At 50.2% G+C, this 15,646-nt stretch overlaps 1 protein-coding gene across 4 annotated transcripts in view; it reads right to left on the bottom strand.

The window, feature by feature from the left end:
• Igsf9b (immunoglobulin superfamily, member 9B) overlaps positions 1–15,646 on the bottom strand; it is a 45,878-nt gene that overhangs the window by 16,052 nt on the left and 14,180 nt on the right. For 3 of the 4 annotated variants that reach the window (XR_015626609.1, NM_001376950.2, XM_087561785.1), the window contains exons 4-15: positions 12,151–12,302; positions 11,748–11,865; positions 10,346–10,487; positions 10,023–10,168; positions 7,571–7,713; positions 7,130–7,270; positions 6,923–7,039; positions 6,524–6,674; positions 5,516–5,639; positions 2,923–3,098; positions 1,271–1,497; positions 415–499 (exon numbers count right to left, since the gene is read on the bottom strand). Coding sequence is in view for 3 of the 4 variants with exons in the window: in NM_001376950.2 (NP_001363879.1) it covers positions 415–499; positions 1,271–1,497; positions 2,923–3,098; positions 5,516–5,639; positions 6,524–6,674; positions 6,923–7,039; positions 7,130–7,270; positions 7,571–7,713; positions 10,023–10,168; positions 10,346–10,487; positions 11,748–11,865; positions 12,151–12,302 (1,722 nt within the window). In the remaining variant the exon portion in view is untranslated. The remainder of the gene's footprint in view (positions 1–414; positions 500–1,270; positions 1,498–2,922; positions 3,099–5,515; positions 5,640–6,523; positions 6,675–6,922; positions 7,040–7,129; positions 7,271–7,570; positions 7,714–10,022; positions 10,169–10,345; positions 10,488–11,747; positions 11,866–12,150; positions 12,303–15,646) is intronic. The other variant, NM_001436490.1, reaches the window with a different exon arrangement.

The raw sequence follows: 15,646 nt of genomic DNA, 5'->3' as shown, positions 1-15,646 counted from the left end.
ATAATTATAAGGAAGCTTATAATAGGCATCCAACAAACACTTGTTGACCTGCTGTATCTCCCCTCTAATTCATGGTGCCCGCCCCCTTACACAGCATAGCTAGCACGCAAACACAGCATGTACCGCGCCCAGCACACTCTAACAAGGTCCAATACATTTCCTTCCTCAGCTATCTCACAGATGTATCAGAAGCTCCACCAGTTCCACAGTGGAACCGAACATCATGTGTCATGAAAACACAGATCTGATGGTCTTCCAAAACCGTAAGACGCACAAGGTTTCAACTAGACTCCTGCTTAAGCTTTCAACCCAGCCGACATGTGCTCCCAGATTAGCTGCTTCACAAAAGGACTCTCGTGTGGCTCTGAGGCTTGCGTTCTGGTTGTTGTTAGACAATTTTAGAACCCAAGGTACCTGTGCTGGAGACACCGGCGATGTTGCTGGGCTCGCTGATCAGATCCTGCATGACAGCCAAAACCCGGAACTCATACCAGGTATCCTACAATCCAGGGACAACACCCAGTCAGCTGAGGTGCTGAAGACCACCACTGACCCTGTACATGAAGCCCACAGAACAGGGTACCCAGAGCACTGGTCACTGAGAGTGTTAATGGTGACTGCTCACATTGGGCAAGGTTACAGTGCACATATTTCCCACTGTATTCAATCTATGGGCCAAGAGCTATGCACATGAGGCCACCGAGAAAGACCGCAGAGATAGATGCTCAGTGAGACCCTGTGGGAAAAGGGAGCTGGAAGGATAACATCGGCTCTTCTAGCTATGAAACGAGCTGTTTTCTCTCTCAAGAAAGAGAGGTGTTCCTTCTTAAAAGATGTCCCCCAGAAAATAAAGAGGGAACGTGTTTTGTCTCAGGACTCTGAATTATTAAAACAAGAGTCCTTCTGGCCAGCCTAGAAGACAACTTTTCTAGAGCCTCCTCAGTTTACCCTGACTAGGACCCAACAAACTGGCCTTGAGTCTGATGATGCATACTGGCTTCTTCTTGCCTCACCCTAGCTAGTGTTTATATTTGAGGAAAACTATCTGTGTTGCACTGGTCCTCCATGCTGATAAGCTAGCTCTGGTCTGGGGACCAACTCCAACCTTTGGTAGCAGACTAGGGAGAGTCTAAAATTTGCAGGTAAGGCAGACCAGTTTGGGGCTTGACTCTAAGCCGTGAGGTGAGTCTCTTAATGATCAGTGACTTTACAAATCATCATGACGAATTCCAGAGACGGGGAATAAGAGGCAAAAAATTAAAGTCCCCACCTGTGACAGATCCTTGGCAAAAAATTCTCCATCGGTGCCTGGTATGGCATCATCTAGCATCTCCCAGCGCTCCCCAACTCGGAACTCCATGATGTAGCGGTCGATGGGGAAGCTGTGGTTGGCAGGAGGGAGCCAGGACAGGAGCACACCCTGCTGGGTCCGGTTGGCTGTGAGGCACCTTGGTGGGGTCACCAGCACCAGGGGTTCTGGAGTTGTAACAGGGAATGCTAGGAGGAAAAGGGAGACGAAAGATGACGGCCACAGACTCCGACCCAGTGTGGGAAGCAGAACCTAACACGGAAAGAATTTTTTTTTTTTCAGAACAGCAAGAGGTCCCTCCAACAGCCCTCATGATCCTCGTCAAGAGAAGTCAGGGCTAGTGATCCAGAGATCTGTGACTCTCTGCAGAACAAGACAACTGCACAATGACCAAGCACCTCCTCAAACGGGAAGAGGTAGGTACTATGAGGAGAGAGAAGAACCTAGTGAAAGATACAGGTCATGTGCCACATAACACCTCTGTCGGCAACATTCCCATGCCCTACGAAGTTACAGAGCTGAAAACGTCCTATTGGCTAGTAGGAGAGGATTCACTATAATACAGAACAGCACGTTCCTCGAACATCCAAGGTAACACTGGTATGAACAAACGTGCGGCTCTGCCAGTCACGTAAAGTGCGGACTACATAGCAATGGTGACATCCAACCACGCTACAGGTTATGTATCTATCCCATTGTATATTTTTATGGCTAGAGTATACTCCAGCAACAGAAAAGGTTTCTGATGAAAACAGCCCCCACCCTGCTCCCGCAGCATCAGCTCCATTGATCTAAAGGTTGCATCATTTTCTCATAATGCCACGCCATCTACATACACTATGGCCTCATTACCTAATGACACACTTCCCAGGTGTGGTTCCTCTGATGGTTTCCCCCACTGTTAACGAGGCAATGACTGTATCTTTTGCTCTCATCCCAAGAACTGGTGAGATCTTCTCACGACTCATGAGTCATACTCTCAACTCCATTTGGGGCCCTTGAGCTCAAGATGAGACCCAGCCTAGACTTGGTGATATACACCTTTAATCCTAACACTTGGGAGGCAGAGACAGCCAGATCTTTGTGAGTTCAAGGTCAGCTTTGGTCTACAAAGTGAATTCTAAGCCAGGTGCGGCTATTTGAATAGGTGAGACCCTAATCAGAGGAACTTTGAAGTTTGGAGTGAACATTTTACATCTGCTGTCCACAGGGCAGAAAGGGGGGCGGGTGCTGAAGTCACGACCTCCAGTCTGGCTGAGAAGTGTCGGTTTGCCAAGGCTGTTCTTGGGCCCCAGAAGACATGCAACTACTGGTAGATCGTTCTGCCTGTAGATTGCCCCTGACCCCTTGTAAAACTGCCAAACACCCATACACATCACTGAACCTCTCCATGCAAAGGTGCAAACAGAATACAATCAAAATGCCATGATATGGGACCAGGCAAACCTTAGAGAAGTGCATGGCCAGTCTTTACTGGAAAATACAAGAAACTATAACAGAGACCACTTTGTAAGGTGCCGGTACCCACTAAGCCCTAACGTTAGTTCCGTCCCTACTTTCGGCTCTGTCTAGCTAAGAAAGAGCCCCCGATATGCGCCAGCCCAGGGCCTCACCTAAAGTGTTCACAGTGACCACCTCACTGAAGGCGCTGGTCCCCAGCCTGTTCTGGGCCAGGACACTGAACTGGTATGCAGTCTCAGGCTCCAGGCTGTCTACCAGCAGCCAGCTGGGGCCCAGTGGCACTGACAAGGACAGCCAGTCGTGGGGCCCAAACTGAGCCCGCTTCATCCTGGCCAAAAGAGAGAGAAAGAGAGAGGATGGGGGAGAAGGGGTGGGGTGGGTCACACTGGAAAGAACAGCACACATGCAAGGTCTTCAAGGGAAAGGCAGTGAAAGTACAAGCATTCCCGGGTTCAAGGGCAGGAAGAGGGAGAGCCAAGGTGGGGTTACCTGCCCGGCTCAGGCTATGCCAACCTTCATGGCACTAGGACACACCCCATTGTGGTACCTCCCAAGTGAAAAGGGTCTCCCAGGTGTAAATCATGCTGAAAATACTGGTCACATTACCCATTGCATTGTGAGAGGATCTCATTCCAAGTACTACTGTATAAATGGACTCTGTCTTGCTAGAATAGGGACACTGGAAATGAGGGTGAGCAGCTGGGCAATGACATGGCTAGAGAAAGAACCCAGATGATCTTGGCTATCTGCCCTACCAGGGACAGGTGAGAGTAAGGCCCAGAGTATCACAGGATGCTCCACTCAACCCAGTCCAGCTTGGGTCATCTGAGGATATCCAAGGCATTCAACAAAAATGGCCAGGAGTTCTCCCCGTGGCAGGACCAGGGCTCCTAATGCCTTGAAGGCTAGAAGTCGCAAGCAAAGGGGAAAGTTATGGTGACGGAGAGTAAAGAAAGAATCTAGGCGTGAGGTTTTCCACTCTTCTTCTACTTCCAATAGGCAAGGAAGCCACCTGCTACAGGTGTAGTTCCAGATGACGCCACGAGGAGGAGACATTGTCCTGGGCAACTGGCCTGCTCTATTCATCCCTGAGCTGTACTCAACTGATACTCATAGGTTCCCCTCTAGGTTTTACGACTCACTGCCACTAGCAGGTATGCCCAATAATGCAAGCTGAGGCAAAAGAAAGTGAAGAGGAGGAAGAGGAAGAAGAAGAGGGGGAGGAAGAGGGGGAGGAAGAAGAAGAGAAGTAGAGGAAGAGGAAAAGGAAGAAGGGGAGGAGGAAGAAGGGGAAAGAGAAGGAGGTGGAGGAGGAGGGGAAGAGAAGGAAGAAGAGGGGGAGGAAGAAGAGGAGGGGGAGGAAGAGGAAGAGAAGTAGAGGAAGAGGAAAAGGAAGGAAAAGGGGAGGAAGAAGAAGGGGAAAGAGAAGGAGGAGGAAGAAGAGGAGGAAACAAGAGGAAGAAGAAGAAGAAGAAGAAGAAGAAGAAGAAGAAGAAGAAGAAGAAGAAGAAGAAGAAGAAGAAGAAGAAGAAGAAGAAGAAGAAGAAGCAGCAGCAGCAGCAGCAGCTACTACAGGAACCAAATGTCTGTATAAGTATAATGAGCGCTAGGGCCATTGAGAAAGAAAGAAGGGAAGTAAGCATCTTCTACCATGGCAACCGCCCTTCCCTACCAGTGTAAGAGGGCAGAGTGTGAGACAAGCAATGCAGACCAGCAGCGGTGTAGGGCAACAGCAGAGGTCACTTCCCGACCCACGTCTTACAACATCCCCTAGGCAGTGGGCCCTTTCCTCATCCAGAGGAACACAGACAGGGCCTGAGAGATTGTTCTGACTATATCTCCCTTTATCTAGGTACACTTCTCCCATAGAAAAATCAATCCTTCAGGAAATGCATCCAGCCTGAGAACTGCTAGGGAAATGGAAGCCCCCCTTGACCCCATGCTACTGAAGTCTCTTTCTGAGGTCTATGGTCTGCTTGTCCCTCCTCCCCAGACACAGGGTAAGTCAGGCTGAAGGAGAAGGAAATAGAATGTGCATTTTCCTCACTTGAGGATGCTGTCTGTGGATCTGGAGACTGCAGTTCCCAGCTCGAGACAGGAAGGAACATCAGAAATGAAAAGCCTTGGGTGTTGGGAAGCCAGGGAGTGCCCTCGGCTTCTCTTCCTGCCATTCTGTGCCTGGGGTCCTCATCCCCTTCCTTACATTTGTGATCTCTACCTACCCTGGGGTTTGGGTAAATATCTTAAGTTACTGATCTGGTCAAAAACAGACATGAAACCCACATGCACAAGATCCTACAGAGAAAATCCAAACAGGGAAGGCAAGGGCCAAAATGGTCCCTGGGATCTCTGGGCAAGGAGCAGAATTAAAAGCTAGACCCTGCACTTTGGGTGCTATTCACTATACTCTGAAGATCAGGAATGTAGAAAAAAGAATGGGGTGAGACACTAAAAGGAGGGGCCACTGAAAGAAGCCAAAGGAAGAGTGGAATTAAGTACAAATCAGCATGCTAACCTCCAGGGCGGTAACACAAGGATGCACTGACCCCCTTATAGAAATACCTAATGTCCTTAAGACCTCAATCACTGTGGACCGCTTTGCCATTTGGAGAGCTGTCGAGTACCGATCCTAGGCTCCTTGGACCCACCACCCACCCTAGGACAGTATAGGATGGGGCAGACAGGATGCCCTGCGTGGGGCACGGGAGGGAGAAGCCGAAAGCAAAGCATGCGGGGCTGACTCACAGAGGTCCGTACCAAACTGAGAATGTCTGCTCATAGCCTCCATCATAGCCTGGCTCCCAGGACACGTTGGCAGTTGTCATGGAGACATGGACCCGGACACTGCCTGGGGCATGGGGACTGGTGCCTGGAGAACAAGGGAGACAGCTCAGTCCAAACAGAGTGGAGCCCTTTGCTAGGTCCTCACCATCTCCTTGCAGGAGATCCAGGAGGAGACAAAGCAAGGGGTACCAAGTTGCATCACAAGAGGTGGCAGCAGAGAGGGCAGAGTCCCACGCCCAACCTGGTCCTGATGGGCTCAGAGAGGAAAGCCCACCCACTGCATAGGCTAGTGTCACCAGAGGAGCACAGGCCAGAGGAAAAACCAGAACCTTCCTCATCCTGATCAAACTTCCATGCATCCTTGAGCTAAAAAGCATTCCCTTGAGGTCCTGGGAGAAACAAACAAACAAAAAAAAAATCACATCCTCCTTACTAATCTCTAGGCACAGGAGATGGCCAAGCTCCACACAGCAGACAGCAGTAGGCTCAGGTATGAGGCCAGCCCCTACTGGGTACAAAGGATGTGACTGGGCAGAATGGCCAGGAGCTCCCCTGATAGGGACAATGTGCAGACCACTTCATTCCTAGCCTACACTGGCAGTAAAATACTCTATGTTGACCTTGTATACACCTGTGCCTGACAAGCCCCAAAGGGACAGACTACAAGAAGGCAGGCAGACAAGTCCAGAGTAATATGAACAAGGAGTACTAGTCACTTCCTCATGCCCCAGGCTATGGACACCGCCCTGATCCTCAGTGCCTGTCTAAGGTGCCACAAAATCTGATTGTCATTCATTCTACTCCTTCCAGTTCTGACTTCCCCAAGATAGGACAAACAAGGACCCCGTCCCTCCTCCCTGCCAGAGCCTCCTGAGGTCAAAGGTTTCAAGCCGTCATCCCAAATCTGGCTTAGGAAAGATGCCTACAGAGTGAAAACAATCACTCCAGTCGGCCTACTCAAGCACGTACCGATGACAGTGAGGTGGGTGCTGGCAGTGATGCTTGTGACCACGTTGGTGGCAACACATTCCCACTCCCCGTGGTCCTCCTTACTCAGGGCACGAAACTGCAGACTCCCGCTGGGCAGTGCATTGTGCTTGCTTCTGCTGGGCTTCCCTACCTTAGCCAAACAAGGAGCAGGGAAGAGGACGGGAGCAGGGATTCAGTCTGAGGAACAAGTGCTCACACTCAGGAGCCTAAGGAGGATGAAGATGTTGGGCCAACCCCTGAGCCCACTGCCAACGCCCCTACACTATCCGATAGTGTCACTCCCCTCCTAACATCTGATCTGTCCACACAGTTCCAAGTAGAACCCCAGTGGCTCTTCCCTGACTCCCCCACAGGGCAAGAGCTTCAAAGCCCAGGTACCTTCCTCCAGGTGATGACAGGGAAGGGGTCCCCTGCAGCTGCACAGGGGATGAGCAGCTCCCGGCCAGCCTCCTGCCTGTACTCCCAGCCGGGTAGCACCGTGAAATACGGGGGGTCCTAATGGAAGCACAGAGGTGGGTACGTATAAAAGGTTGGCCACAGAAACACTGCCTACCACAGGGGCTACACACGGTCCTGGGGACTCACCTTCAGGACGAGCCGGGCAGGGGCAGACTGGCCCATGGTCCCCAAAGTGTTGTAAGGCACACAGGTGTAAGTGCCAAGAGCCTCCTCTGTGGCCTCCTCAATTCGAATAGAGCCATCCTCCATCAAGGTCCAACCCAAGTTCTGCCAGACACAGATCAAAGAGCAGGGAGCCATGGTCAGGACACAGGCACTGCATCCCAGCCACATCCAGGCAGGGTTTGAGCTGGGCTAGACCAAGCACAGGACAGAATAGCAGCTCAGCGGGTGTTGGCATCCCCTGTGGGCATGGAACACAGCCAAACTCCAGCCAGATCGTTGCTCTTTGTCTGCCTAGGCTTTTTAGGAGGAGTGGGGCTGGCAGAGAACCAGCGTCCAGAGGCAGCATCTTTATTGTCAGAAGATGCTGCTCCTTCAGAATCCCATCATGCACCTCACTCATACCTTCTCTACCTGCAGGGGCCGGCCATCCTTATTCCACTTCACCACAGTAGCAGGCGGCTCTGCATCCACAGGACAGCGGATATAGCCATGGATTCCCACGGGCACATAAATTACAGGGGGCATGTTGAGGACACGGGCTGGGTCTGTGAAAGGGGTAGCGTGGGGAAACGTGAGAAGCCAGGTGAGCAATCAAGGCAGAGGGCGACCCCATTCCTTTGCAAAGAACCTTCACACCTACTAGTTGAGATTCTCAATGTTCAACGAGGTGCTAGGAGCCAGGGACAGCAAGACCAGCTTTCTAGCACCATGCTCACCTGTCTGGTTTACTATGCTTTTAAGAACCTTGGGATGTTGAAGAATGCTTGGAGACATTCAGAGGCATATTTCAAACTGCCCTGGTCTTCAGAATATGGAAATGTCCCCAGCCCTGCCAAGCCAACAATGACCATGCACTTCTCCAACTACTTTGTATCCTAAACCAAAAGTGCCATGTCAGTTCTGTGCACAGTGCTGTCCTGAGCATAATGGTAGGTATTCCTGGTGCTGGGTGTCTTGCCTCCCTTGGCCTCAGTCTTCCACCCGTCTCTGCAGTTGAAAGTGAAAACCTATCATGGCCCCAGAACAGGGGAGAGGCCCTGTAGCCCTGGGCTGAAAGTTAAGTCATCTCTTCTCATTTCTCCCCAGGACACCTAGGCTACAAAGGAGAAAGATCCAGAGCTAGGGAGGCTGTGATGAATGAGATGGTTGGTACCTTTCAAGCATTCTGAGCTCTTCAGAGAACAGCCTTACATAAATACCAGGCCCAGTTATATATTTAGATGTAGCTTCCTACTTTTGTATGATAGTCTCTCTCTCTCTCTCTTTTAAATTCCTCCAAGGTTTTCAAAGGGTTTATGAATGGGAAATACTCTGAACACCACTCTTTAGCAGAAATAAGATCCTTGTCTCACCCACCTATAAATCTCAACTCCCTGGATTCTCTTTGAAGGGAGGAAGGAAAGGGGGGGCATGTAAAGAGGGACAAGTGGGAGTGGGTGCTGGTGCTGAGGAGAGCCAGAGAAACCAAAACACCTCTGCAAGAGAACAGTTCCCACAGCTCCGAGGATGAAGCCTTCTCGGTTGGTCTGCCATCCTCCGGAAGGCTGGTCCCTGTTGGCTTGATCCCTCCTGCATCGCTGCCACCTTTTAGCTCGCACGGCACCGCCTGCCCACAGCCCAGAGACAGAGGCAAACCTGCAAGGTGAAGCTTCCCCTCCCTGTAGCCCTTCTGTCCCAGTGCAGAAAGAGCATATCCAGTCTCCTGCTTTTCCTACTACAGCTCTAGGAGGATATACCCAGTATGCTGGGCTTCCCAGCTCATAAGGCAAGAGCTTGTGCCACCATGGCATGCTACAGATCCTTGTGAGTTGCCGGTAGTGCAAGAGAACTGAGGCTTTTGCTGACTCCACCAACAAAGTCATCCCACAGAAATGAGAAAGCACACAGCAAGCTCAACTCTGCTTCACTCTGTGGCCTTGCCTGTACACAACAGACCCCTGCAGACGCTCTGACCTGTACAGCCATTGGGGAGCGTTCCCATAGCTGCCAGTTGTTCCTCTACTTGTCCTCAGCTCAGAGCCTGGCTTAGATCACCATGCTACTCCATGTCCTCGGGTGTATGTCATTCTCCCACACCAGTGTTCTAATAGTGGAGGTCTGTCACCTATAGCGACAAACCTGCAGCCCTCATTGCCTGAGTGACGGGGCCAACCATAAATCAAAAGGAAGACATTAATCTTCATTACCCATCTTCCCATCTGACTCTGTCAGAATGTCCAGCTTGTCACAGAGTGGGTGGGAAAGAAACCAACGGCACCCAAGTATTAACAGGTGGAATCTGGGGCTCACACAGGAGCCCTTTATGGGTCTGGCTGAAAAACTGTTCATTCATTCAAGTCTCACAGCCCAGGGCAGAGGGACTAGGTAGCCAGAAGGAGCCAAGTATGAAAGCAGAACAAATCACCCAGAAAGGTCTTGTTCCAATTCAGTGCACAATGTTTACATGCACAAAGGTAGAGCGCAATGGGGAGAGAAGCTAATCTTGTACCCTCAGACACCCAGGAAAAAGTGCCCAGCAGAAACTAGTTCAAGGTCCAGGTATAAACCAGTACTCGATAACATAGGACCACCATTCAGAATGATAAATGTTCAGAGCTAAGGTCTATTTATCCTTGAACCTGATCTAAGCTTGAATCAATGAACAGACTAACACTCAGTAAAGACCAGCCCACAGAAGACCTCTGCCGATGACAGTTGACTCTATGGGCCAGGCTGGTCATGGCCTCCCCTGGAGTCATCCCTAGTCCTCCCTCAAGGGTTCATCCAAACCTCAGAAAAATGTTGGGTCTTCGACCTCAAATCTAGCTCACACCTACAAGAATCCCCAGAACCCTCTTCCCTCACCCCTACTCACACTGCACAGTCAGGTATGCTGAGGCAGAGGGGGAACGCCCCAGGCTGTTGCTAGGGACACAGGTATACTTCCCAGCATCCTCTGGCTTCACTCGGAAGATGATCAGTGTCCCATCAATCAGGATCCGCACCCTTAGCTTCAGGTCACTGCAAAACAGTGACAAGCAGACAAGGAGAAGAGGGGATGTTGGCAGAAACACAAGCAAAGCATCAATGAGTCCCTTCACCTCCCCTAGAGGGTTCCCAGGCACTGCCAGGGCCCCTCTCTCAATGCAGGGGCCTGTGGGGACCCGTGTGAGAAGGTTGGAGCAGGGAGCTGCTCACTTCTGGAAGTAGACGTTCTCATCCTGCCAGTACCAGGTGTAGGTGAGGTTGCCGGGATACGCCTCTGCCCTGCAGGTAAGCAGAGCATCCTGGGAGATGTTGACGGTGATGTTCTCAGGAGGGGAAACAATGAAGGGAGGCCCTGGGGAGAACAGGAATAAACATCACCTCTCCTGACTGGGAGGGCTACCATGCCAGGCCTCCCAGGAAGCTCTGGGATGCTCAAGATGGGGAGTCCAGGCAGCAGAGCCCAGGCAGTATTACGGAGAGGCTTCTAGCTGCTGTGAGACTCTGTACCACATCTGTAACTGCTCCATGATCTCCAGACCAACCATCTATAACTCCATACACCATTACTGCCCAACACTCTCCAACAGAGCTCAGGCCAGAAGGCACAAGGCCTGATCTTGTCTCTGAAGTGGACAGAACCATGTACTGTTCCCCCAGTCAGAGGTTCAGAAGGCCACTCAGGAGCGGAGACTGGAGAAGAAAGGAGCAAATTCTAGCAAGCCTTGGGACTACTAAGCCAGACCTCAGCACAACTGGGCTTTGGCCCTCCCTCAGAGGCTGCCAGCCACCATCTGCCTCTGCTCCTGCTCAGCAGGAAATCAGAAGCCGCTGGACAGAGGCTCACCACAGTGGCTCTGCCAACTAGACACAACTGCCCTTAACTGCCATTGTCACTCCAGAATACAGAGGGTGAGGAGGCAGAGACCCCTTCCTGGCACCCTGCCCATCCTGGGCAGTGAATGCCCAGCCCTTTTTAGAGCACTCTGGTACCAGACAGAACAGGTCAACATCTCACAGCTGACCACAGAAGTCAGGTCTACTCAATGTCCCTGATATTGTTTAAATGTCAGAGGCCTGGGGGCTGGAGAGATGGGTCCGTGGTTAAGAGCACTGACTGCTCTTCCAGAGGACCTGGGTTCAATTCCCAGCAACCACATGAGAGCTCACACCCATCTGTAACTCTAGTTATGAAACTTCTGACATCCTCACACAGACAGACACACATGTGGGCAAAACACCAATGCACGTAAAAATAAATCTTAAAAAAAAATGTGAAAAACAATGTTAGATGCTTGGATTATAGTCTTTACAAATAGGTGTTGTCACTGATGCACAGATGACCCAAGGGTGTTTCCTCTCTGAGGAAGGTGGAGACGTGGTAGAAACGCTCTCAATGGGAAATCAAAAATGGCTCAGCCTGGTCCCCATCTCCCTGCCACACCATGAAACCAGTTGACCAAGGTGAGAGACATGGTAAGTGACATACGTGAGACAGTCCCCACACAGCTCCTCTACCCACCCCCAATTGGGCAGGCTGTGCCATAAGAAAAATGTTCTCCCTGGAAGCCTCCAACAGGGTTCCATGAATAAAGAGGCTGAAAAGTCCCCCTACCTTGAACAAGCAGATGGGTTGTGTGCACAGCCTCACCCTGGATGCTATATGCTCGACAGGTATAGGCGCCTCTGTCCTCCCGACTGACTGACGTCACCGTTAGGCTACCGTCACTCACCTGGGGGCACAGAAAGAACTCAGTATCAACCTGTGGGACTCACCAGGATGACTCTTAAGTGAAAAAATGAGCTCTGAGAATCTGGAAAGGTCCTCAGGGACTCATGTACAGAGACGGTGGGGGGACAAGGGGTTCCCTACAAGAGGCAATGGAATGTCTGTAGTCCAAGTCAGGCCATGAGATTGCCTGTCTCCACCCTGGGCCTGACCCATCCCATCAGTGGCATTCGAGGGGAGAGAGGATGAGGAAGAGTGACTTGGGTCACCAGGTGAGAGCTGCACTCACCTGATACTTTCCACTAGCACTGAGGAGGGTCCCTTCCTTGAGCCAGGTGACGATGGGTTTAGGGTTCCCAAAAGCCGTGCAAGTCATGGTAATACTCCCACCTTCCTTGGCCTCGATGTACTGGGGGGGTGTTTCTGTAAAGGTGGGAGGGGCTGCAAAGGACAGCAGGAGAATGAGATATGCGCTCCATCTACTTGTGCAGAACTCTGCCACATTCAAGAATAAAGGAGCGTGGAGACTCCCACCCGTAATATCACGGAGATGGGGAGACCTAAAACCTACTGATTATCCTCCTCTCCCACGAACCGAAGTACAAATAACAGCCCATCCTGTTTAGAGCCTCAGCTTTTAAAAGCACCAGCACCCTGTGCCTGAGCTGCTTGCAAAGGCTATCTGGTCAACCTCAGACCTCCTCTCATTCTGTCTAGCTCCGGATTCTGTACTCATCTGGCTGAACTTAGCTCCCACCCAGTGAAGCGGCCCACTTTTGGGAAGTTGCCACACTCAGCGCTAGGAACAGGACATAAACAAGACGGAAGAATTTCCCACCTCCCTTCGGGATTATCATGCTGCACAGAGCCTCCCACTTCCTGTATCCCAGTTCTTCTACCAAGCCCATTCATTTGCAGAGTCCCTGACAGGCCCATCAAGGCCTAATACAGGGCCCAGGCTAAGGGTGCAGTCTTACATTTACCTCATTCTACAGACAGGGAAAAAAAAATCTCCCACCTGCCTGCCTCGTCTTTGGTGCCTGTGGATAAAGGCGAGTAGTGAATTCTACAGGCTTCTCCCTTCTTAATTCTCCCCCGATTACGTGAGAGGTTATCCTCTCCCATGCACTGAAGCTGTGATTAACGTTCTATCCTGTTTGGATAATCAGCTTTTATGAAACTCTTTGCCTCTGCTGAGCTGCTGGCAGAGACTGGTCAACTTTAACCTCTTAGATTGTTGGTTCCACAGTCTTCCAAAATGGCTATTCTGAATATCAACACTAAAGCCAACAATACCAGGATAACCTATTCTTGGTTCTGCCCAAGGGCACATGCTCAAGTGCTAGCCTGGCATATAATCTCAGGCAGGTTCCTCAGACTCTCCGGGCTTTATTTAAATCCTCTGCCCTCTAGAACTGATGTAGGTAGTAAATGCGATGAAGTTTATTGAAAGACCTTGTGAAAAACGCAGACTAATGCTCACAAAATCTCTGATTTTTCTGCCACCAGTAGCATCATTGTCATCCCTAGGAGCTTTGGTCTGAAGACTAAGGAAAAGCCTCAGAAAGGTTCCTTCCCCCTCCATGAAGACATGCTGCCAGAGTCAAGTCAGAGGGCACTAGGATGGGTCCCTGTCTGTGCTGGCTGCACCTCCCAGCCGCTTTCTCCTGCTGACTCCAACAACACTGCCCTTCTGTGTCTCCTCTGCAGCCAGAGCTTCCAACCTCAACTCTCACTCGGCCCGGAACTCTACATGCAGATCCTATTTCTGTGCTTCACGCAAGCAGGTCGCTTTCCCTAGTATCGCTGAATACTCAAGTGTCCTGTAGTTTCCGGATGTAGAGTGTGCAATGAACATTTCTTGAATGGAAGAATGAGTGAAATAAACAAATGAATGAAGGCCTAGGCATCCACATCTATAGTCTAATACAAATGCAAGTACACACATCCTCTTAGAGGCAAGACCTTGTAGGGCCACCTTGGCCTCTAATCTCCAAGGCCCATAACTGGTGGGTATGCGAGGACATTTGGAACTACAGGATAAATAAAGAAGTAGACTTCTTCACATAAAGCACACATCCTCAAGAAAGTCAGTGTTCAGAAAGACACTAGGTGTCTTTGATGATGATGACAAGCCCTCCCAAGTCTGTGTAAAGGCGTCCTGGGACTCCAGCCTCCAGGCACTGAGAATGTATACTCGTACCAGAGCCCACATTCACCCACCCTGCCCCCAGAAAGTCAGTTAACTCAACCACAGCCTCTATTACCTCCGTGTCAAGCTTAAAAGAAAAGATAATAAATTAAATTATGTCCTGAAGTGACAAATTAATTACTAATTACATAATTACTTTATTATTTAGGTGCTAATCAGGAACGTACTTTGAACAATTTCAAGTTTTCAGGAAAATAATGGTTTGACTCTCAATTATTTACTGAATTAGGTGTTAGCTTGCCAGCTGCATTTCCCGGCTTAATTCCTCTCGCAAGCTCCCTATAATTAATAGCGCAGGTTAGAAATAAGCTGGCCTCTCCTCCAAGCCATACACCAGGCCTAAAGCGAGACTTGGCTTGGACTTCGGAGGTATTTTACGTGCGATAGAGGGATAATTGGGATTGTCTCCACCCAACCAGTCTTCAAAAAAACAACACAGGAGGAGAATGAGATAATGTGTTCTAACTCTTATTTTTGTACTGGCCTTTCAATTTCCAAAGGTACCCCTGTCACGAAATGCCCAACACTATACATCCTGCTCTGACTGACAAAGGGTTAGCCCCTGCTTCTTTCTGTCCAGAATGGAAATATTTTCACAGGAAGAAATTATGGAAGAGTAGAGATGGGGGCAAGGTGGGAGGTCTCTCTCTCACGCAGAGTTCTGGTCTGCATCTTCCAGGTCTGCTCCTGAGTAAGGGCAACCTGCTCTCTGCTAAGGCCTCCTTCTCAAGCACTGGAGCAGGTACCTAGCCTCAGCACTCTGCCCAGCCCTTGCATGTCCACAGTCTACCTGTACCCCCTAACTAAGGTGTGCTCTTCCTTTGGGCTCCCAGATTTGCTGGTTCCTCCAGTGAAGGTCCCTTGCCACCTCACTCCCTGCTTTTGCCTAAGTCCTTCTCTGACCAGGATTCTAGATAGAAGTCATGTCCTCGGAAATGCTCTTCTTCCTTTGTGCTCCTAAAGGCACAAGGCAATCATTTCTTGACATGATTGGAAGACGGAAACACCAAGCTTGGGTCATGTCCCCTGCCTGACATCCAGAACCTTCCACAGAGATATCAGGAACTATGTCTTGTGTGGATAATTTTGGTTAGATTCATGAGGATTTTTAAGGACCAGAGTCCTCAGTGCCTTCTAGCTAGCTCTTCCTGCCACCCACGTTTTGATCTGCTTGCCTTTCCCCCTGCTGTGAAAAATGTGGCTGCTGTCCTGCCCATAACTACCCTCAGATAATTAGTGCTCAAGACACAATCTCACACAGCAGTCCATGGAACCTTGCAACACCCTACAAGCAGGCTCTTTCTGAAGAAACTGAAACTCACGGAGTTTCAGCTTAACTGTCCCCCCGTGACTTAATATGCAGTGGTTTCAAGAAATGAGCCACATCTTTGGCAGGTCTTGATCCGCATCTGTTCCACTGTGATAAATTAAAAATGCCTAAGGAATCAACTCATACAAATGAAGACAATAGTCTGTAGAACATGAGCTCCCAGCTCCCCTGAGCATGATTCTTGGCTGCGTAGCTGGCGTCTGGGTTCCTGGAATAGATACTATCAATCAGGATGATGTGGGA

Source organism: Rattus norvegicus, chromosome 8, assembly GCF_021556685.1.
Source record: "Rattus norvegicus strain SHRSP/BbbUtx chromosome 8, alternate assembly SHRSP_T2T, whole genome shotgun sequence".
Taxonomy (NCBI): Eukaryota; Metazoa; Chordata; class Mammalia; order Rodentia; family Muridae; genus Rattus; species Rattus norvegicus.
Note: the sequence above shows the minus strand (reverse complement) of the source record. Positions and strands in the feature narration are given on the sequence as shown.